The 24,467-nt window shown below is 37.5% G+C and overlaps 1 protein-coding gene across 3 annotated transcripts in view; it reads right to left on the reverse strand.

The window, feature by feature from the left end:
* Positions 1–24,467, reverse strand: part of GALNT13 (polypeptide N-acetylgalactosaminyltransferase 13) — a 534,707-nt gene that overhangs the window by 34,197 nt on the left and 476,043 nt on the right. For all 3 annotated transcript variants that reach the window (XM_082690946.1, XM_082690944.1, XM_082690945.1), the window contains one exon: positions 7,644–7,742. In XM_082690946.1, the coding sequence (XP_082547072.1) occupies positions 7,644–7,742 (99 nt within the window). The remainder of the gene's footprint in view (positions 1–7,643; positions 7,743–24,467) is intronic.

Consider the following 24,467-nt stretch of genomic DNA (forward strand, 5'->3'; position numbering starts at 1 on the left):
ATATTGGCTCTTTAAAGCAGATGTAAATGTCATTTAAAAGTACCTCATTAAAAAAGAATGGTACTTCTGCAACAAAAAGAGAAAGCATAAAAGCAAGCAATGATTGAAATATATAAACTCTTTAAAAGTCTGTACATGAAAACATACCAGAAAAAAAATATAAAATCTGAAAAAAAAAATCTGGAACACGTATCACAGAAGGTAATAATCTCAATAAAGTATTTTTATAAGTGGAGAAGAGAAACAAGAGCTCCCTCAACCACCAATGAAAATGTAAGAAAAGACAAAGGCAAAAAGCTGACTAGAAAATCTACCAAGTATGGACGTCAATTTTTAAATTGCTTAAATGCATTAGCATTAGAGATATGATTTTAAAAAGATAAAATGTTTCTCCCATACTAAATTGGCAAAGATGAAAACAGAATAAAGCAAAAATACAATGCCTGTTTAGGGTTGTTCAGTCTGATCACAATCCTGGGGAGCAGGATTGGAAATCAATATAAATGCAATGAACATGTATGTGGTGGGGAATCAGCCAGATTTAGATTCAAACTGGCTTTACCTCCTAATCATATTACCAGTCTCTCAGAGTTCCCATTAGACTCCTGAGTAAAATCAGGATAGTAATAGTATGTACTTCATAGATTGTTGTGGGAATGAAAGGCAGATATGTACGTAAAATATTTACCATAGTGCCTCTTCATAGCTTAGCAATTAGTCCCATTAAACTAGTAAAACCTTAAAAGGGACAACTTGTCACCATGAATTAAAAGCCTTATAATGTTGCAGAAGTTTTGACTTGTCCAATTTACTTCCAGACAGTATTTTTTAAATAACGATTTTATTTATTTATTTGACAGACAGAGATTGCAAGTAGGCAGAGAGGCAGGCAGAGGGAGAGGAGGAAGCAGGCTCCCTGCTGAGCAGACAGCCTGATGCAGGGGATCATGACCTGAGCCAAAGGCAGAGGCTTTAACTCACTTAGCCACCCAGGCGCCCCCAGACAGTATTTCTAAAGAAGTAAATAGAGATGCTTACAAGATTTTAGCTACAAGGTTATTGAGGAGCCTCACCTGTAACAGTAAAAATTCTCTAATGGTACTGTGTATTAAGTAATAGGGATTAATTAAATAAATTATATTGTATCCATTCAAATATGCCCTGTTCAGTTAAAGAAGTTGTTAGCCAATGGATAGCCAAAAAGAAGTTAAATTATTTGGGTTTTAAACAGTATGTCTTAAGTTTGTGAATGGAGTAGTATTTGGTCAGCAGTGCAAGTACACAGAACAGTGTCAGCGAACTGCAGAGATATGAAAATGCACAGAGTACAGGGAATGGAAAAATATCAGACATATGTCTACAGGACAAAAAAAAAAAAAAAAGAAAACACAAACTATTAGAACATCAAAGGAGACTCTGCTGGGAAGTCAGATGAGGATGAAACTATGTAGAGTTTTGTATATATACATAAGTAAGGAATACATAACTATACACATAACTAAGGAATTTTTATGTAATTCATAGGGCAGTGGAGAATTGCTAGAGATTTTCATCAAATTTAATTATAAAGTGGTATATGTAGAATGTAAGCATGGAATTCCATATGATGTGTGGTAATAATGAGGTTTTCTGGTCACATAGGTCAAAGAAGATAGAGGCCCTAGTTATAAACGGTCTTAGAGATCAGAGTCAAGGTATATGATTTTCAAGTTAGTATCAGGATTGGGTGACCAACCAAACTTCAGAAATGTTTATGTTGGGTTTAAATTTTGGATGCTTATGTGAAATAGAAGAAAATGAGCACATTCTGAAAACAGCTAAGTTTGAGATGCCTGCAGAGATTCCCAGTAATTAACTGGCAAGAGATTCCAGAGTTTAGAAGAGAGGTTGGAGATAAAGATATAAATCTGAGGCATTAGGATTGTAGGGGACATGGAACTGCTTCCAGGAATCAATTTCATCTTTTCAGAAGTAAAGAGAAGACAATCCCATAACTTCCAGTAATATACATTCTACTAGGAAACTGTGAGTTCTTCTTACACACACACACACACACACACACACACGTATATAAATATATATTCAAGTTTTAATCAAATTCCTATTTATTTTCATTCTTTTGAAAGTGTTTAATGTTCATCACATTATTTGTGAATGAAAGCATTTCAAGAACAGATAGGCATGGACTTTCTAATTATGTGATTATTGTTTGAGACCAAAGATTTTTATTACTAAGGTTCTAAAAGAATACCTAAAAAAAAAAAAAAAAAGAGTACCTCAAGATGATCAAATGTTGAATGTAATAATAATTCTACACCTGGTATCTTATTTTTACAGTATTCTTGCTACAGAAACTTCCAAGCATGCTTTCATTTTCTTGGCTAGTTTTTATTAGGTGCCTACCATATCCCAAGCCCTGGGTAGGGGGGAGGGAGAGCATGTTGGGTGTTGGAATGTTTAAGTGTTTAAGAAAAGTTTTCTGGCAACTACTGAAAAGTAAGCTTCTTCCTGATATCTCCAAGAACATTAAAAAAATAATAATAACAAAACTCCCATGCAAGGGGAAATGGTGAAGGGATAGTTGTCAACAAACACAAAACACCTTCATTTAGAAATGAAACCAAGTGGAAATGCTAAAAACAAAACAAAACAGTGTTAACATCTCACGAATTTTGTGCAAAAGCAAGAGTGAGAAACTAATATTTTATATGGGTTGGGGCTACTTTTAAAAAATTTTAAACAAAATAACCATAAATATAGATACAGCTTCCATAGTAACATAAAAGAGTAACAATAAAACACAGGGAAGGTAGCTCTGAGAATAAAATCCCAAAATCTGTTCTTTTCTAAACTGTAAAAAATGTAAACATGTCCTTAATTAGGGACGAACTAGGATCAATCATCCAAGAAATACTGAATTCCATCAAAGTATAAATCATAGTAGGGCTTTATGTGAAGGGCCCTTCAATCAGGACCTCAGCCAAAGACGTTAACCACGTCATAATTTTTTTATAATATATATTAAAACAACAGGAGAGGCAGTTCATTTTATTAAGCTTAACAATATCATAGGAAGTATGTGCATTTACCTTGCCTCTGGCATTAGCTACGGAATGAATACTTCCATTTTCTTACAGAGAAAAGAGAAACAATTGAGAAAAGAAACCGAAATACGTCAAGAGAATAATTAATGTCAATAGACCAGTGTATGTCCCGAGTGTCCAGTATATGCCAAGCTAGTGTTAGTATTTATATAAATTTCACTAAATCTTTAGAGGAAAAAGAGAAAGTCTTTTTCCCATTTTATAAGTATAACAGTAAACATAAAAAATATTAAGTAATTTACCATAAATGACACAATTTATCAGGTCAGGGCAATGCTCTAAAATAATACTGTTTTGGGACACTGGGGTGGCTCAGGTGGTTAACATCTTCGGCTGAGGTCATGACTGAAGGGTCCTGGGAAAGAGCCCCAGGTCAGCGGGGAGCCTGCTTCTCCCTTTCCCAATGCTACTCTCCCTACTCGTGTTCTCTCTCCCTCTCAAATAAATAAATAAACAAACAAATAAAATAAAATCTTAGAAAAATAAAATGATACTCTTTTGTTCTCAATAGTTTAATTTTCTCTATTTGTATTTGTTTAACTCTGAAAGTAATACTTATATGCAGAAAAATGTGGGGTAAAAAGTAAAGTTTCCCATTCCAACTCATTCTTCTCACCAGAGGTAATTATACTGCAGAGAAATTTGTATGCATTTCTAACAGATTATATTGCATCAATACAAATACAGATATTATAGATACTTTATAGAGAAAAACTTTCACATACATTGTTCATAAATGAGGTAATGCAAAGTAAGTTTTATTATGGATTTTCCCCCTCTTTTTCAGTTTTCCATGACAATACTTATAGACCTCTTTCACTCAATTTGGTGACTGGAGTTTTCAGTACTATGGATGAGCCACAATTTATTTAAACATTCCTGTCTTGGTAAATATTTAGCTGTGTCCTTTGCTCTGTTACAGCAAAAAGGGGTCCTATAAACTTTCTTCTATGCTTATCTGTAGCATCTATAACTAATCATGTAGATGGAAAAACTCTGGTTTTAATTTCTACTTTGTCATTAAGTTGACAGTGTAGTATCATTAGAATATATGTAGGTGTGGGTTTTTACTTATTGTTTGTTCACTTTATTTATGAATCCCTAAGACTGGTGTCTTTATATATTTCCAGTTACCATGACAATAACAGTATTCTATAACAATGTCTACATAGTACTATGGTATAAGTCTATTGTTCTTTTTTTTTTTTTCCTTAAGATTTTATTTTTTATCTGAAAGAGAGAGAGAGAGAGATCACAAGTAGGCAGAGAGGCAGGCAGAGGGAGAGGGGGAAAGCAGGCTCCTAGTTCAGCAGGAAGCCCAATGCAGGGCTCGATCCCAGGACCCTGAGGTCAGGACCTGAGCCGAAGGCAGAGGCTTAACCCACTGAGCCAACCAGGTGCCCCAAGTCTATTGTTCTGACTGTGAATTCTTTCATCTATTTACCTACTGTTGGTTATTAGTTACCTACTATATCCCAGGCCCTTGGCCAAGTACTAGAGATGAAGAGAAGAATAAGACATAGTCCCTGCTAATAAGAAGGTTATGGTAGAGTGTCATAACTTCTAGGTATTGAACACTTGTAAATGAGTAATGTAGTTTTTAACATTTATGATCCAGTTGTTTTGTGTCCTGTAGACAAATACAAGTCTGCCTGGTTGTATTTTTTAATATTAATTATGGCAACTTAAAAATCAATGAGCATAATTCATCCTGATTATCCTCCTTTTCATTTCCTATCTTCATTTTTATCTGCCTTAGATTAGGATGAAATCATAAATATTGTGCTTTTTTGGAATTCTGTGGGTCATCAAGGTGCAGACAATCAGCTGACTTTTTTCATCAGCTGATGAAACACATTCTGGAGACAGTTCTACATGTCCATCCAGTATCCATGGTAAATGAACTGTAAGGACATTTACACATGAAAGGGTAGTAAAATATTCTGTGTTTTTGTGCTACAGGTATCCAAGTAACATATTTCTGGCCAAAGAGACTTACAGGGAAGGGGGTAAAAAGCCTTTTTTTTTTTTTTTCAGACGTACCTTCTCTCTATTTCCGCAAGTCTACACACTTATATAGGTTTACATGACCAATCAACGAGCAGGGTACAGGAGGGAGCGAATCAGGCTGTGCACCTAAACGAACAACTTTGCTAGCAACCAATGCTATTTACTTCCTCTTTGGGCATTCTGCTTAGTCTCACGAGGCAATCCTAACCTGGCAACTAGCCGGGCGCCATCTTTTAATGGCGGAGGCCGCCCTGGCCAGGGGCCTGCCTCCGACATCTTCCCCTTCCCTATGGCAGGGATCGTGCCTGTCATAGGTTGTCAGTGGCGGGGAATATCCTTACCCGTCATCAGACGGCAGATATCAATGATCTGCGTCCTGTCTTAGGTTGGTATATTTCCCCCACCAATCTTACCCGTCGTTGACTACCTATCCAGTATACTTAGCCACACTTGGGGGGATGTTCCAGCCTTGATGGCTAACAAGGCCTGCACCATGGCTTGCAGGAAGTTTTGTTTTTCCCAGTAAAAGGTCAGTCATGACTCCTGCAGTTCTTCTCTACCCCAACTTCTTGCTGCCCTGAATGTGGACATGATGTCTGGAGTTTCAGCAGCCCTCATGTGACCACCTGATGATAAATGTTAATTTTAAGGACTGAAGAATGGAAAGTTAGAAAGTTTTTGATTTCTTGACAAAGTCACTGAAGACCTAAACAAATGTCAAGAGTTGACTACCTTCAGATCTCTTACTTCCATTTGTGAAAAAATTAAACTCTAATTAAATTAGACCACGAACAGTTAAGTTGTTGGCCATTTCCAAGTGAATTCACTGGGATTCTATTGGTTTTGGTAGTAGAAGTCTCTCACATTCATTGTGAATCAATATAAAAGCTGGACCATTTGTGAATGCTCTGCCATTGTTCTGTCTGTATTGTTTTTTCCTATTATTCTCTTTCGTGAAGTTATTTTTCCATGCTGTAATTTAGAAAGTTTGATTTAAATATTTTTCTGCTTAAGTTGAAATTTTAGAATACTAATTAGGATTTTAATAATTTTTTTGTTTTTTTTTTTTTAAGAGGAAAATTTAATTTTTGAATGTTCTTCATTTAATCATACAGGTCCTATTTGAAGTATGGGGTCAAAATGCAACAGGGCTACTGCTTCTTCCCTGAAGATTTTTTTTTTTTAACATATAATGTATTACTTGTTTCAGGGGTACAGGTCTGTGATTCATCAGTCTTACACAATTCACAGTGCTCACCACAACAAACGCCCTCCCCAGTGTCCATCCCTCAGCTTTCCCATCCCTCCCAAAACCCTCCCACCAACAACCCTCGATTTGTTTCCTGAGATTATGAGTCTCTTATGTTTGTCTCCTTCTCTGGTTTCATCTTGTTTCATCTTTTCCCTCCTTTCCCCTATGATCCTCTGTCTTATTTCTCAAATTCCTCATATCAGTGAGATCATATGATAATTATCTTTCTCTGACTGACTTATTTTGCTTAGCATAATACCTTCTAGTTCCGTTCACATCCTTGCAAATGGCAAGATTTCGGGTTTTTTGATGGCTGCATAGTACTCCATTGTATCCAGCTGCATTACCAATATAATCATGATGTTGTGCTGCACAGAATAATTTTTACTTTCTAATTTCACTCTAATACACTAGATGAAGAACTCACTGATATGTTTCTCCTCAATTTTTTGGACAATTTGTCTATAGAAGATTAGCTACCTCAAACTCTGTTATGAATTCCTACAATCTCTAAATTCTGTCTCTCAAAATGGCCACGACAGTAGGGCTGCTCCACCTGAAGGCTCAGGGCTAGGCAGCCTCCACACATCCCACCTTGCCAAGCCACTGTCAAACATTTTATTAAAGAGAGTACAAGGATCCCTGTTATAGTCCGACAGGTCTCTGATAACTGGACAGCAACACACAAAAAGGTTGGCCTAGCCTTTTAATCAACCATCAGTTTTGTTTAAACATTTCATTTTTACCTGGTTCAAAGGGCATCTTCAGAGAGCCAAAGTGGAAATCTAACAGATGTGCTTATCACGCATTTTCAACTTTACTGAACCTCAGAAATTTATAGAAAACATGATATATATAAACACTTAAAAAAGAAATTTAGAATAATCACTGTTGGAAAACATCACTGTTCTTGAGGGATTATTTTATACTACTTGGCTAAGAGAATAAAACGTACTGTTCATTTGCTCATATATGGTGAAATGAGATCAGTCAAAAATATCTGGCTATCTTCATTAATTGGGCTCACTTATTAAATTATATTTATTTAAATGCTATAGTATTTATTTATTAAATTCTGTAGTGTTTTCTTAAGATAGTGGGATTAATAAGATAGCCAAAGTAGTTCTTGATTTGAATGTCCATTAATTTCCTAAGCTAAGACTTTACTGTTTTGGCATGTGAGTCATGGTTTACTGTGACAGTTTTCACAGCAATACTTTCCCCCCAAAGATGAAGTTGATTAAAAAAAAAAAAAAAGAGAGAGAGAGAGAGTTTACCTGATTTCCTCCCATACCATGACAGTTGAATATACCCACTTTTTCATTTTCCTTGCGGCCCATGTTGTCTAAACACTGGTTGGTTTCAACATTTCTTATCTAAAGGAAACACACAAAAACAGAAGTCAGATAGTGATTTAAATGAGAAAATCTACCTGGTGTTATCAAATTGTATATTGATAATGAGATGATGCATGTTTGCAAGGAAATTTCCCCTAGAAGAACACACTGTTTTAAATATATATTTTTCCATGTCCAGTCTTAATTTTGTGTAAATTTCTATCTCCTATGGTAGTAAATGTGAACAGCAATGGCATTGTCATTAGCATCTAATCATGAGGCACCCCTCGTTTATAGCACAGTATCAGAGAAAGGGGAAACATTACAAATTAGTCATTCTTCTCCATATCCTCTTAAAATTAGGACAGTTGCCAAGTTCCACTAAAAAAAACCAGTCTATTCTTGAACTCCCATGGTACCATATGCAAAGGACTTGAAACAAATTTGTTAAATATTCAAATTAATGTGTTTTTAGGTTGTTTTATTACTAGATGTTCCATCCTATGTTAGTAAAGATTAATTACTGTTTATTTCTGTAGCTGAAACACAGTCATGCATCTTTTTTCATCCCTAATGCCAAACTTAATGGAAAAGAGTTGACCCTAAGAAAAGCTATTACAAGACTAAATGGTAATTTCACATTAAAAACCCCTTAAAAACAAGATTAAACTGCCAACTGCAAACATAAGATTCTTGGTTTATACTCAAATACTGCATTAGTTCCATAATTAACATAATGTTAATAAGTATTTGAGACACATGTAATTACAAAAGCCATTCACTGAATTTAAAGATGCTAAAATTACTAAATCCAGCACAAATAAATTAAAAAATGGCATTTCTAAAAAATGGAATGTTTAATTTCTTCTATTAGTTTAAACCCCAAGTATGTATTGATATCTGTCCACTCTGTTTCTGAAAAGTTATCTCTGACTCTTCTTAGAACATGCATATTTTACTGTTCATTCATACATTACTTGTATGTATCTGTTTAATTATCTACGCTTTAAGCACTCATTTCTTCATATTGGCAAATTAATAAGATCAAAAACTTCTCAAGAGGATGGGTTAGGTATATATGAATCACTTTTTTGTATGATGCAGAGCCCCAAAGTCAAGTAATGGCTTCTGGGGTTGGGAAAAATGGTGTGATCTGCATTAAGGCCCCAGTCAGCAACTGAGAAGAGTGGGGACCAGAGTTCATACTTTGCAAGAATTGGAAAGAACTGAGCACAACTGTCAAGCCTTGTTCCAATGCCTTGAGATTTAGAGCAAGATTATAGATGCTCCCATGCAGAAATCTGAGCAGCAATCCATTAGAAAGGACAGAACACACCGTGACTATCAAAGAGAAAGGCGGGGGGCGGGGGCGTACCTGAGTGGCTCAGTAGCTTAACCCTCAGACTCTTGGTTCCAGCTTGGGTCCTGGACAGAGTCCCTTGTCCTGCTAAGCAGAGAATGTGCTTCCCTTCTCCTCTTCCCTCTGATCACCCCCCCACCCAACAACTTGTGCACTCTCTCTCTATTTCTAAAATAAATAAATATTTAAAAAAATAAAGAGAAAAGTTACAAGCTTCAAGAAGAAAAATGATGTTCAAGTTCCATACTGGTAAGTTTGGGTTATCTGGTGTAGGTTGGTTCAAGCACTGGAGGATACAGAGCCTATACGCAAAGGTTAAAGATTTTTCGGGACCTGTAGCTAGGACAGGAGTGAGAAAGGTAACAACTGATAGATGATGCCATGTATCAGTCTGTTTATGTTTCACATAATCTAATCAGTATGTCACATACAAGTTTATTTTTAAGTCCTTTATATGAACTTTTCTTGCTAACATTTCACAAAAGACAGACTTCTTGAGAAACAGTAAAATGATGTATTGTTATTTACATATTGTTAATTACATATTGGTATTGTTATCTAAAAAAAAGTATGGGAGAGTGTAATACTATAACACAGGAATAAATATCTCATAAAATGATTAATTCACCTTTACATGTAATCTATGTAATCTGATTCAAAGGACCTTGGCTAGATTCATGGTACTTGAAAAGATACTAGTTAATAATTACAGGGGCTAGAAGCTGAGTCATTTATAAAATTTTGTCTCTTTGCTGAATGACAGAAGATTCAAAGCCATTTTCAAGCCAGTACATACTCTGACAGAAGCATTTCAAAGAGACATGATAGATTCATATCATCCTACTTTTTGACAAATTAAGCACAGAACAAGAATGCTTCCAAAGTATTTTGTTCCCAGTAAGAGCCTATTATTTATTTTTTTGAAGAATTTATTAATTTATTTGACAGAGAGAGAGAGAGACAGCAAGAGAGGGAACACAAGCAGTGGGGAGTGGGAGAGGAGAAGCAGGCTTCCTGCGGAGTGACGGGTGGCTCTATCCCAGGGCCCTAGGATCATGACCTGAGCCAAAGGCAGGCGCTTAACAACTGAGCCACCAGGTTTCCACTATCTTTTTTTTTTTTTCAAAGATTTTATTTATTTATTTGACAGACAAAAACCACAGGTAGGCAGAGAGGCAGGCAGAGAGAGAGGAGGAAGCAGGCTCCCTGCTGAGCAGAGACACCCGACCCCCCCCCCCCCATGCAGGGCTTGATCCCAGGACCTGGGATCATGACCTGAGCAGAAGGCAGAGGCTTTAACCCACTGAGCCATCCAGGCGTCCCTCCATTATCTATTTTTTATAATAGATACACTTGGTCTACAGCCTCTCTTATGAATGAATGTACTCAGTCACTCAACAAATATTACTGAGAGTATGTATACTTCAGGTACCATTTAAGGTACTAAGGATACTGAAGTGAACAGAGTAAACCTAGTCCATTCCCTGGAGTTTGTATTTTAGAAGAAAAGAGTATGATACACAAATACATTCATAGTATAACAGAAGATCAAGAACTTCTGTGAAGAACTATCAAACACAGTAAGAGCAGACAAAGTACTATACTATATTAGATAGGGGATTAGGAAAGGCCACCCGGAGAACACAATACTTGAAAAGATACCTTAGTAAACTGAGAGAGCAGCTGGACTTCCATGTGTATGGAACAGCATTCCAGAGAGAGGGAATAGCAAACGGATGTTCTCTGCAGCTGAGAAAACTGGTTGACATAAGCTAGCAATGGGGCAGGATGTAGTGAACAAGGGTGGAGGAGAGAGGTATCCAAGACCAGATCACGTAGGAAATCATAAGTTTCTACACATGAGGATGACTATTAATAGCTTATGCTGGCTGCTGTGTGGAGAGCAGATTAGAGGGAGGCAGGAATGGAAGCAGAGAAACACTTACGGGGACTCTCACAGTCATGCCAACTAGAGATGGTGGCTGCTTGTACTAACAGGATAACAGCAGAGGTGGATAGGTCAAATTTGGGATATTTTTACTTTAAGATTTATTTAGTTTATATATAGAGAGAGAGACAGCGCAAGTGCATGTGGGAGAAGGGGCAGAAGGGGAGGAAGGGACAGAGGGAAAGAATCCCAAGTAGATTTGCATGGAGCCCAGAGCCTGGAGCTGGAGCCCAAGGGTTGGGGTGAGGTGGGGGGTGGTGGTTGGGACATGCTCTCAGGACCCTAAGATCATAACCTGAACTAAAACCAAGAGCCTGATGCTCAACCAACTGAGCCACCTAGATGACCAAATTTGGGATGTTTTTAAGATAGAACCAAATAAGACTTGCAATTGACTCTGACATAAGCTATGAGAGGAGGAAAAGAAATCAAGAAGCATTCTCAGGTTTTGCTTGAGCAAATGAACAAATGATTTTCTATTTACTAGGAACAATATTCTGATTTCCTGCATATTGATAAACATATCTGTAGCCTTTGTATTAGAAAATCAATTTGGTATATATGAAGTCCTTGGCTCACCATCTATTTCCTTGAGTATCTTTAAAATGTTATTGCTATTTACTTCTAACACAAATAGCTGCTTTTGAAAAGTCTGATGATAATCTGGTTTTCCTTAACTTATTCTTTTTTTACAAATCTCTACTTGCTTGAACACCAAACTGATTTTATTTTATTTTTTTTAAAGTTCAATAGGTTTACCACAATGTATCTTAATATTATTCATTCTGTATCACTCTTTCAGATAGACAGCATTCCTTTTCTTTTCTTTTAAGATTTTATTTATTCATTTGACAGAAAGAGATCACAAGTAGGCAGAGAGGCAGGCAGAGGGAGAGGAGGAAGCAGGCTGCCTGCTGAGCAGAGAACCTGATGCGGGGCTTGATCTCAGGACCCTGGGATCACGACCTGAGCTGAAGGCAGAGGCTTTAACCCACTGAGCTATCCAGGTTCCCCAGCATTCCTTTTCAATATGCAGTTTCAATTTTATTTCAGGCACATTTTCTTTAATTATAAGTATTAATGTTCATTTTGTCTTGTTACTTTGATTTTTCTCACTAGGAAATCCTATTATTTTGGATCTTGTTGCTTATCCCTCTATATGCCACCTTCTATTAAAAGTGGATTATTGAGGTTTTGGGGTTCCTGACTCATGTGATGTTTCAAATTTAGCCTTTGTTTCTAAATGAATTCATTCTTTAATTTCTAAATCCTTACTGCATTTCTGACCCTTATTTCAGAGGTATTTCTAAATTTGATTTATAGTGTTCTTTTGTACATTTTATCATTACACGATTTCTTTTAGCTTGCTCTGAAATATTAGATTGCCCTTTTCCCATCTATGTGATGAGGGAGCATGAAGCTGGCTGAAGACAAAGTAAAAGCTGGTGCCTTGCACCCCCTCTCCATCTGCTCCCCCTCAGTCATATGTGTAGCATTCCTCAGGCAGCCCTGACTGCCATGGACAATAAGCAAATAGCTAACTTGCAGGGATCACAATCCTGCAAGACAGGAGTCTCCCTTGGCTTACAAATGTCCTAAATCTCACTAACAAAGATGATTGATAGCAGGATTATGATATCCCATCAAAAAGTCTCCCAAGTATCTTGATGTTAATGGCTAGTCTAAAGACAACATTGATCAAGCCACAAGGGCGAGGCCTCCGGTATCCTGGCACCATGTAGGCCCTCTTTAGCATATAAAAACTCCGTTGAAACCCCCCTTTTCCTCACCTTCCCCCAACCGCAGGGTACATAACCTGCCATCCCTCACAATCTGGGGCAGCAGCTCTTCCTGCCCCCGAACTTTAATAAACCACCATTTTGCACCAAAGATGTCTCAAGAATTCTTTCTTGGTCATCGGCTCCGGACCTCAGCCCACTGAACCTCACCTAGGTTCTAGAACTTCCTCATATGGGGCCCGAACGTGGGGCTGTGAGTCTTTACATTTGGACTCTGAGCTTCGGTGCAAAATTGGTGAGTACTTTCTCTCCTTTTCCTTTATGCTCATTCCAGGGCTTTTCAAGGAGTATGGTCTTATTGGAACACTTGCATGTCAATTGCTCAGGCTGTAATCCTCTAGCCCGGGGCTGCTCTACAGGGAGGAGAGCGTCTGCCTCTTGGCTGTAAGTTAGTACCCTGGCCAGAATGGCAATAGGACCCAGAAACTTGATACCCTCTCTTTATTCCTGTTCTTATATGAAGTTGTCTCTCTTGGGCACGGGACAGCCACCTAAGTCACCAGGACGGCTGCCAATCTTAAGACTCCCGTGTGAAGTTTCCTCCTGATTGATCTAATGTGATCCCCTCCACATCCCTGGTCTAGCCACTTCTGGCCGAGAGACCTCTACTGGGAGCCGGCCGAAACCAGTACCCGATTGAATTAAAACGCAACTGGAAACCATTTTTTAGGGAAGTTGGCTGTAAGGACCACATGTGTTGGAATGTCGCATAGACCATGATGGATTTCAATCTTTACTGTTTCTTGTCAGTGTCTTCTACAGACTACTTATAGCTATGAAATTGGGTAATTTTTTGCACCAAAGATGTCTGAAGAATTATTTCTTGGTCATCGGCTCCGGACCTCAGCCTGCCGAACCTCACCTAGGTTCTAGAACTTCATCATATGAGCACAAAGCTTTGATGTTCTTGCCTTGTTTGTAGAGAGATCATCTTCCTCCTTATTTTCTTTATTCTTATTGTGTCCAGTCTCTTCCACTATCGCTGCTGTTCTTATTGTTGGATGCGTCCAATTCTCCTGGTCTTTTAAGAGACGGGTTTGATCAGGAGACCATTTCTTTCTTTTCTTTTTTGGGCAATCACCTGGCATCTTTAAAATTATCCTGTTGCCTGCTTCCCAAGTCCATGCATTCCCATTTAAGCTGGTAGAGGGTGTAATATGGTCATTGGGGTTTTAAATTCTTCCCCAGGTAATTTTTTTTTTTAAGATTTTATTTAGTTGAAAGAGCAGGAGAGCACAAGCAGGGGGAAGGGGAGTGGGAGAGGGAGAAACGCACTCCCCACTGAGCCAGAGGCTAGATGCGGGGCTTGATCCCAGGACCTTGGGATCATGACTTAAGCTGAAGGCAGATGCTTAACCCACTGAGCACCCAGGTGCCCCTCCACAGGTAATTCTAATGTGCAGTGAAGTTCAGCAATTACCATTCTGGAGGGAGGTGTGAAGTGTCTTGATGTTAAATGGTGATATTACAATTACAATCACTTTTTCTTTTTAAAGTAACTTCTTTTTCAGTGGGTCCCTCTGGGAAAGCTTTTAGAATATACTTCTGCTTGGCCTCACCCTCATAGATTATGATCCAAATGGTCTGGAGTAGGACCAGGAGAGGGCATAAAGCTCTTCAAATGATTTGAATGTATATTCAGGGTGGAAACCCCCCGTATCAAGAGCATACAATGGAGTACTTGCTAGCTGAAGGCTTAGCTATTTTGTGAATCAGTCTGAAAATTCTGGATGCTGGTGGAAAGAACGGGAGGTTTTCATAGTAAAGCTGATTCCTTTAGTACCCAGTGGGGAAGCTGAAGCGCAAAGGTCCGGGACCTTTGTCCGGGACAGGAAAGGTTTACACTGGAGACCACTTCTAACTTTGCAAGTCTAGCTCTCCTGCTCCTGCACTTTTCTGAAGAGTCGAAAAAAAATGCCTTCTATTTTTTGAGATCTCTGGGTTCTGTTCATTGCTCCTATTTTCATCTGGACCTCCCATTTTCTTTGTCCCTATTGTCTCTAGAAATATTGTCTCGATTGTGCTTTACTCCTTGAAGTTTCTCCTAAGAAGAATTTCCACTAGTGAATTTGAAGACATCCACACAGGTCTCAGGGTGCTCAGGCCTTTCAGACATTAGAAAGGAGACTTTTCACTGACTTACAAATTGGACTGTATGAAAATACCTCTCCCAGTTTCACCTACTATTCTCCAACTGGCCTGAAGCAATTTCTCATGAGTATCTGTTGGCAATTTGGGTGTAAGCTGGTCTCATTTCCAGCAGGCATCTCATCACTTTCTTTTCCTTTCCTTCCACAGAGTATCACATGGCCATGAAATTGACAGCTCATATTTTGGGATTTGTGAGAATACCTGTCACCTGATTCTGTGGTTAGTGTTTTTCATTGATTTTTGGTTTGCTATCCTGGATGCACTTTCTGTTTCAACTATGTCACTGCTATATATATATATATATATTTTTTTTTTTTTTCCCCAAGGAAGACTGATTTAGGGACTTCATGAAAAGAATCTTGTGCTATTTTGGATGTGTTCTAACTATTCCACAAAATGGTTTGATCATGTCTGGCCATATAATATTCTGCCCCTTAGGGATATAGCAGGGGCTAAGAAGATACAAAACAGAAACTCAAGTCAAAGCTTGAGGTTGGCTAGACTTGGGATCTGGGCTAAAAACAAATAGGAATCAGGGGTTCAGGATAATTGTCAGAATGAGATGAGGTGACTAACACTACCACAACCACCAATAATAATAATTAGCAATTGTACTTGTATGTATTATGTGCTGTTATCAGCACTTCTATGTAATAGGTAATTTACCACCAACCTATTACCCCCATTTCATAAATGAAAACATTAAGATACAATGAAGTTAAATAATTTGCCCAAATAAGGAACTGAAAGTTATTATAATTCTGACATCCAGACAGGCAGGCAGTATTTGTCAGAAAGGAGTTGTGGATGGAACAAGAAGGGCTGGGTTGTAGCTAACCTAAGTAAAGGTTACAACTGGTCATTCAGACAATAGTGAAGACACATGGAACAAGGAACATGAAAGAAGACTAGGATCAGACCTAGGGGACCAAGTCTACATGCTAAGTGCCACACTCCTGGGCTGAGGTCATGTAAAACATTTCTGGCTATGGCCAGGATGACATTAGACACAATAGGATAAGACATAGAATGTCAGGAACAGGAGTTATGAAAGCCAACTAATTAACTAACTAAATAAATAAATAAAAGAGACACTTCATCTAAATAGAGACAATATCAAAAGGTTTATGTCGGGGTGCCTGGGTGGCTCAGTCATTAAGCGTCTGCCTTTGGCTCAGGTCATGGTCCCAGGGTCCTGGGTTCGAGACCCACAGCAGGAAGCCAGCTTCTCCCTCTCCTGCTCCCACTCCCCCTCCCCCTCCGGTGTTCCCTCTCTCACTATCTCTCTGTTAAATAAATAAATAAAATCTTAAAAAAAAAAAGGTTTATGTCACAAGAGCTATAATATTCAGACTTTTTTTTATAATTTTTTATTTTTTATAAACATATATTTTTATCCCCAGGGGTATAGGTCTGTGAATCACCAGGTTTACACACTTCACAGCACTCACCAAAGCACATACCCTCCCCAATGTCCATAATCCCACCCCCTTCTCCCAAACCCCCTCCCCCCAGCAACCCTCAGTTTGTTTTGTGAGATTAAGAGTCACTTATGGTTTGTCTCCCTCCCAATCCCATCTTGTTTCATTTATTCTTCTCCTACCCACTTAAGCCCCCATGTTGCATCACCACTTCCTCATATCAGGGAGATCATATGATAGTTTCTTTCTCTGCTTGACTTATTTCGCTAAGCATGATACGCTCTAGTTCCATCCATGTTGTCACAAATGGCAAGATTTCATTTCTTTTGATGGCTGCATAGTATTCCATTGTGTATATATACCACATCTTCTTGATCCATTCATCTGTTGATGGACATCTAGGTTCTTTCCATAGTTTGGCTATTGTGGACATTGCTGCTATAAACATTCGGGTGCATGTGCCCCTTTGGATCACTACATTTGTATCTTTAGGGTAAATACCCAATAGTGCAATTGCTGAGTCATAGGGCTTAGGGTAAATACCCAATAGTGCAATTGCTGGGTCATAGGGCAGTTCTATTTTCAACATTTTGAGGAACCTCCATGCTGTTTTCCAGAGTGGCTGCATCAGCTTGCATTCCCACCAACAGTGTAGAAGGGTTCCCCTTTCTCCGCATCCTAGCCAGCATCTGTCATTTCCTGACTTGTTTATTTTAGCCATTCTGACTGGTGTGAGGTGATATCTCATTGTGGTTTTGATTTGTATTTCCCTGATGCCGAGTGATATGGAGCACTTTACTTTTAAAAAAATGCATGCACACTGAGAAGGCAGGTTAGTGTACATTAGGTTGTTCTCAAGTCAATGAACCCAAAACTATAGGAATCTGCTATATTGTCTTCAAAATATAAAAATGGTCATAAATGTGTACTGACAATCCTCATCAAGCAAATCTTACTGCAAATTATGATATTGGCATACAGAAAGGTTCAGTCTATGCTCCTTATATTTGAGATGCAATGGATGATCTGATTTAGGATGATCTCATGTGATTTTTCAATCAGAACCTTTCTAAGAATACCCTGGGAGCTCACAGAATGTTATTTAAGCAAAAAAGCAAATTTTAGGAAAGACCCTGATCTTGTCACTGGTATCATATTATCCGACAACACCAATTACTTGGCCACGCCAGTAACTCTGAGAAAAATCTAGGCAAACAACCACTGATGATCTCTCATTCATTAGAAATTCCTTACAGATTTTGTTTTATGACCTGTATCCACATAAGTAGAGCACACTGGTAGTTCTCAGATCTGTTAAATTCTTTCGAATCATTCTTTATGTTATGGTATATATTGGACTATGTGGCATAGGGCCAGAGCTTAGTTTTAACTTTAATTGTTGTCTACTTTGAGATGCCTTTGTTTACACATGATTTTTTATTGCTTGAAAACAATTTTTAATGACATAAAATTGAGATATTTTTCCCACTTGCGTTTTTATGTTTGAAATCAGCAAGACTTTTTCTAAATTTTTCTACTCAGCAGCATCGTTGGTAATGTTCTTACCACTTACAGTTTGTTCATTAGCTCATGCTCCCTCTGCTGGATCGTAACAGCAAGAAACAATGAGAACTCTCAATTTAAAAAAAGAGGCATATACTCCCCCTCAGCCTCATACCTTTGCATTTCAAAAACAATATGTAAAATCCATTCTAAAGATAATAATCTAAACTTAAGATAGCTTTTTTTTTGCTTTAATTACTCCAACACATGCTTATCCTTCAATTCCACATTATGTTACTCATTATCATTATTTTACATATGTCAACCTCGTTTGGTTTCTTTTTACTTGAAGAAAATAGGCACATTTGCAGTGAATTCCAGTTTAATGTTAATGTTTCCATATTATAATTGCTCTAGTGAATATGCATTTAAGTGTATTTTCTCTTTACCAAATTGTGCATAAATCAGAAGGATGGGTGCAGTATCTATGTATTTAAGAAATGCAAGCTGATTGCTTATGCAGACCAAGGTTTAAAATGCCCTGCTTGGGCCCTAGGATGGGTCAGTCAGTTAAGCATTAGACTCTTGATTTCAGCTCAAGTTATGATCTCAGGAGTGTGAGATCAAGCCCTGAATAGGGCTCTGTGCTTGGCATGGAATCTACTTAGGATTCCCTATCTCCCTCTGCCTTGTTGCCCACCCCCCACCCCAGGGGCTCTCTCTCAAACAAACAAATAAATAAATAAAATAGAAAGCCCTGATTAATTACTACAAGATTTAAAAGTTCTGATTACATGATAGACTAAGCCCTATTCAACACACACACAAAGTAAAGAACATGGAAAATCGAACATTTACATTTACTTTAGTGGAAAACAAAAACAAGCAAGAAGAATACTGGGAGAATTCAGTAAATGCCCAACTAGCAAAGAGTATGTTACCAATTGTTTGTGCCAATATCTACCTGAGTAATAAAATAAGAATTAATTCAAGTCTAATGATCAGCAGTGTGAAGTAAAAATATTTTTTCAGGTGATAAACTCACTCACTTTGTTCACAGGTGGGCTACACAGCCCAGCAGTCTTTAAAGTTAACATTTGATGAAGAGTAACATCTTTTTTTTTTTTTTTTTCTGTACAAAAGCCTGTTCAGTTACGCTAGGTTGAAAATTAGCTACTGGATCACAAAGAGTTTATGAAATAGAATTGTGGGCAAAGAGAATGCTCTGATTTGTTTAAGTCATCTAAAAGGAGCCTTCCTTGCTGGTTATCCTAGCGAAAGGTCAGGAATTTGCGAATCTATAAATAGATCTCCTGATTACCAACGGAGGGTAAATCTCTAAGCGTTTTCATGTCTGAATTTGGCAGTCACTGATGGTACCCTTAATCCCTGCGGCCGAGCAGCTTCAAGTGCCTATTTTTAGTTACATAAATTTGCTTTTTAACAAAATTTATGGAATACAGTACCAACATGTACCAGAATCTTAACTAGTTGTTACGGTTAAAGGATACAAAAGGAAAAGGAGTTCTGAGCTTGAGTAGGCAATCAGAAACGCAGAGACTGATGTCTAAACACCTTTGAAGTAAGATGTAAATCGTAAGCAAATGTAAGCCGTTAAGCACCAAGAGTTAAGTCATTTGGTTAAAGAAATCCACTTCTCCCTGTTGCCCTACATAGCTCACAGTGCTAGCCTGTCATAGGCCCCAAATATGACTTTAGGATCCCCATTTTTCAATCCTATCATACTTGAATTCACCTTTATATTTACAAGATCAAAACCCGACATGTTAAATCTATTTAAGCTAAAGGGCTGGTTAGGAAAGAATTTAATGCTGCAAAGAACTTGACTTCTTTATTCCATTATGATATGCTTACTGAGCCTAAAAGGCACATGCTTCATTAAGCTACTTAAAGGTTTTAGTTCAAAGCAATTGCACAGCTTTTAACTTCCCATTGGAAATTGCATGTAATTCATGGGCTGGTTAAAGAATATTTCCATTACCTGAGTAAAATTCAAACATAACAAATTAAGATACTGATATCAATAATTTTCCTAATGATTATTCTGGTGATGATATAGGATAATGAGAAACAGAATATCATATTTGCATCTTTCAATATAGCTAAAAAAGTTATAAAGAGAAGTTAACTGAGTACTTTTTATTCATCAATACACTGCAATATTAAATAATAGGCTTTGAACACCATTGAAACTTAAGTTAATTGTGAACTGTTAAATCCTACCAAATTCATTTTATATTAGTGATGAGTACATATGAAAAATATACATATCACAAAGAAATAATTTGTTATCTTGATAAGTAGGCTGGACATCAGATACCACTTTGAGATATTATCTGGGAAGAAAAAAAAATGCCCTCATATATAAGGAAAGATAGCTTTTTACTTTCTTCTAAAAATGGTTAATGGCAGGCAGTAAGAAAGAAAATCTTTAAGTAAATGTCTGCTGTCCATTAACAATTCATCCCAAACTCATTATCAAAATGTCCATCTTAAATTATGTATACATGACTATGCAAAATCAAATTGGGAAGTAGTGCTTGGTAAAATTGTCCTTCTGTTTCCATGGAAACAGATGCTGGGTTGCATCTCTTTAAGGCTGGTTTCAAAGTGGAAAACTACAGCACAATAATATCACAAAAAGTTTAAAATTTAACATATCTCACAGATTTTTTTTTTTAAATTTATCAGGGATTTTAAAGCAGCAGTTTGTAGCATGACTCTATACTTCATGTAGGGTATCTTTAATTACTCTGAACTTTTTTTTTTTTTTTTGGATTGATTTATTTATTTGAGAGAGAGCATGAGGGTTGCCAGGGGTGGGGTGGAGGGAGAGGGAGAGAGAATCTCAAGCAGAATCCCTGCTGAGTGTGGGGCCCCGCCCAGAGCTTGATCCCAGGACCTCAAGACCGTGACCTGGGCCAAAATCAAGAGTTGGACACTTAACTAACTGAGCGACCCAGACTCCCCTATTTCTCTGAATTTTTTAACTATTTGTTTCTTTTTTGCCATCTCTCCTGCCCCCATTTCAGTAGAACAGCTTAAGAGTAAAGGGCTTCATTATCGGACATATTATCCTTAGGACGTAACATATAGGCTCCAACTCCACCTCTTATTTAAAGAAAGCGATCTGAATAAATAAACTATAATAATGCAACTTATTTTGTCCTTCTAGCTTAAAGAAAAAATGAGCATTAGTGTCAGACTAACATTTATTTTAATCCTGACTTTAATAGCGAGCTCAATGACCCACAGGTAAATCACATGAACTTTCTACATGTCAATTTCCATTTTCAGTTGGGATCCTAACAAAACTAAAGTCATGGAATTGAAATCTTTATTTTATTTTTGGAGTTGAGATTTTTAAATAATATAATTGTTATAAAGCATCTAGCATAATGTTTGACTTAATAAGAAAACAGTAAATGGTAGCAACAATAATACAATAACTACTTCTACTGCTGCTACTACTTCTTGCCAGACATTGGGCTAAGTACTCTAGGACTTCAGTCATCACTATATCCCTTTCTGATTATCTCCACACCACCAATAGGGGCCAGACAGGATACCTAGAGCCACTCCAGAGCTAGGCTGTGAGGTCAGGATTTAAACCTTCCTCTGCATGCCTCCAAGGCCTGTTTTTTTGTGTGTGTTTAATTTTGTTTTGTTTTGTTTAATACAAGCTGTCTCTTCTTGGATATGTTTTAAAAACTCAAAAAGGTACAGTCTCTTTCTTTCAGACTATTTCTGTACATTAAAATATGGCCACCCGATCCATCACAGAAGACAGCTAATTCAAAATCTGTGGGTTGTACAAAGGAATTTGCCCACACTCTATTTTTCCTTTTTCAGGAAATCAGTTAATTAGGTTTCCTCGATGTAGTACAGGAAACTATCAAATTGGATTTTTAACACAGAAGTAAACATCTAGATTCTGTTTTAGAGTCCTTTTCAGGAGTCACTCTGGTGGCCCCAGAAAATTTCTAAGAAGTCCTCCTTACTCATATCTGTTTCATTATAGTCCCTGGTTATACCTCCTTGTAGAAAAAGTAATCAGTGTTCATTCATCAGCTAAGTCCCCTGACTGCAGCAGGAGCAGCACTCTATAACAGGAACAGAAACATGCTCTTCTTCTTACAGCACAAGTCAGGTTCACGATTGTTGAAACAAACTTTTCAGTAAAGAAATGAAAGTATTAGATATTGGGGATCTTTAGAAGCACTAGATCATAATAACCAGCATGTAAACAGTGTTCTAGCTTACAAAGCACTCATGCGGGCATGTGGGTGGCTCAGTTGTTAAGCATCTGCCTTTGGCTCATGTCATGATCCCAGAGTCCTGGGATGGAGTCCCATATCAGGCTCTCTGCTCTGCAGGAAGCCTGCTTCTCCCTCTCCCTGCTTGTGTTCTCTCTCTTGCTATCTCTCTCTCCATCAAATAAATAAATAAAATCTTAAAAAAAAATAAAATAAAAAGCACTCATGTAATGTATGTATTGAATATAAATCCCTGTAACATTAGTGCTTACACAGAATGTTACATTATTTGAAAACAATGGCAACAATCCTCGCCCTTAATAAAAGCAAACCAAAACAATACAAAACAAAACACCCTGAGGCACAGGACTATTAAGTAACTAGAGTCACACTTAGAAAGTTGTACAGGGGTGCCTGGGTGGCTCGGTCAGTTAAGCAACCAACTCGATTTTGGCTCAGGTCATGATCTCAGGGTCTTAGTATCAAATCCTGAGATGGGCTTTGGGCTCAGTGGGGAATCTGCTTCTTTCTCTCCCACTACGTTTCCTCTTTTTTTTTTTTTTTTCTTTTTTAAAGATTTATTTATTTATTTGAAAGAGAGAGAGAGAGAGATGCTCCTTTCCCTTTCTTTCTGTCCCTCCCCCCATGCTATTCCCCCCCCAAAAAAAATCTTTAAAAAAGGTCATACATTCACTGTTATTACACATAAATCCTTGCACTACATTATTTAGATTAATGTTAAATACATGAAAACTGAAAGATTCTATAAAAAGATGTTATATGGCTAACGAGATTTGACGACTAGACCAGAGATGTGGACACAGAATATCAGCCTTTTGGGGTGTCTGGGTGGCTCAGTTGTTAAGTGCCTGCTTTCAGCTCAGGTCATGATCCCAGGGTCCTGAGATCAAGCTCCACATCAGGCGCTCTGCTCAGTGGGGAGCCTGCTTCTCCCTCTCCCATTCCCCCTACTCTTCTCTTTTGCTATCTTTCCCTCTGTCAAATAAATAAAATCTTAAAAAAAAGGAAAAAGAAATGGAATACTATGCAGCCATCAAAAGAAATGAAATCTTGCCATTTGCAACAATGTGGATGGAACTAGAGGGTATTATGCTCAGTGAAATAAGTCAGTCGGAAAAAGACAACAATCATATGATCTCCCTGATAGGAGGAAATGGAGATGCAACATGGGGGGTAGGAAAAGAATAAATGAAACAAGATGGGATCAGGAGGGAGACAAACCATAAGAGGCTCTTAATCTCGCAGAACAAACTGAGGGTTGCTGGGGGGAGGGGGGTCGGGAGAGGGTGGTGGGGTTATGGACATTGGGGGGGGGATGTGCTGTGAAGTGTGTAAACCTGATGATTCACAGACCTGTACCCTTGGGGCTAAAAATACATTATATATTTATAAAAAAAAATTAAAAACAAAAAAAAAAACAATTTGGCTAGGGGTCCACTCAGTCTCAGTATTTTTTGCTTCAATTATTTTCTAGTTAATCATAAATAATGTTTATGGATTAAAGTGACAGAATGGATAAAGTTACAGATTGTTATTTTTGGCAAATGAACCGAAAAAGTATTAGACATTTTCACACATGTTCAGATATTCTACTAATATGACCTAAGAAAATAGCAGTTTCAACCTAAAGACATACTTTATTAATAATTATTTTCCATGTGCATTGTATCATTTCTGTCAAGATGCTTTAATTACAACCAATATTAAATTAGTTTTGATTCCCTAAGCTGATCCCTATTAAGTGAGAAATTACAATTTGAGACATATAATTCATAAAGGAACAGTTCTTATTTTGAGCAGCTGAATATATATTATAAATACGTTTATATAATCATAATGAAGCCAACTATGTATTTTTACAGATAGTAGATATTTTGGAAAACATTTTAAGGAGAGCACATGGTGTAATGAGCCGTGGGTATTATACAGTAAGACTGATGAATCATTAACCTCTACTTCTGAAACCAAAAATACACTATATGTTAATCAACTGAATTTAAATTAAAAAAAAATTTAAATAGGTATTTTGGAAAACAATGGTAGAGGATCAATGGTTTTTAGTGGGCCTAAAGTCAGCAGAATTATACAGTAACACTAAGAAATTACTTGCAGTTTGCACTTTCATTTCCTGTGAAGTACAAGGAGTCTCTCAGAGGCTACATGGTTTGTGATATTACAGTAGACTAAATACCAAAACAGACTCCAGTTAACTTCTATCAGGCCAGACAGTAATGTAATTTACAAAAATATGACTGATGCTAATCTTACTGTTTGATTTTGTTTT

This window comes from Mustela nivalis (genome assembly GCF_964662115.1).
Source record: "Mustela nivalis genome assembly, chromosome: 11".
Classification (NCBI taxonomy): Eukaryota; Metazoa; Chordata; class Mammalia; order Carnivora; family Mustelidae; genus Mustela; species Mustela nivalis.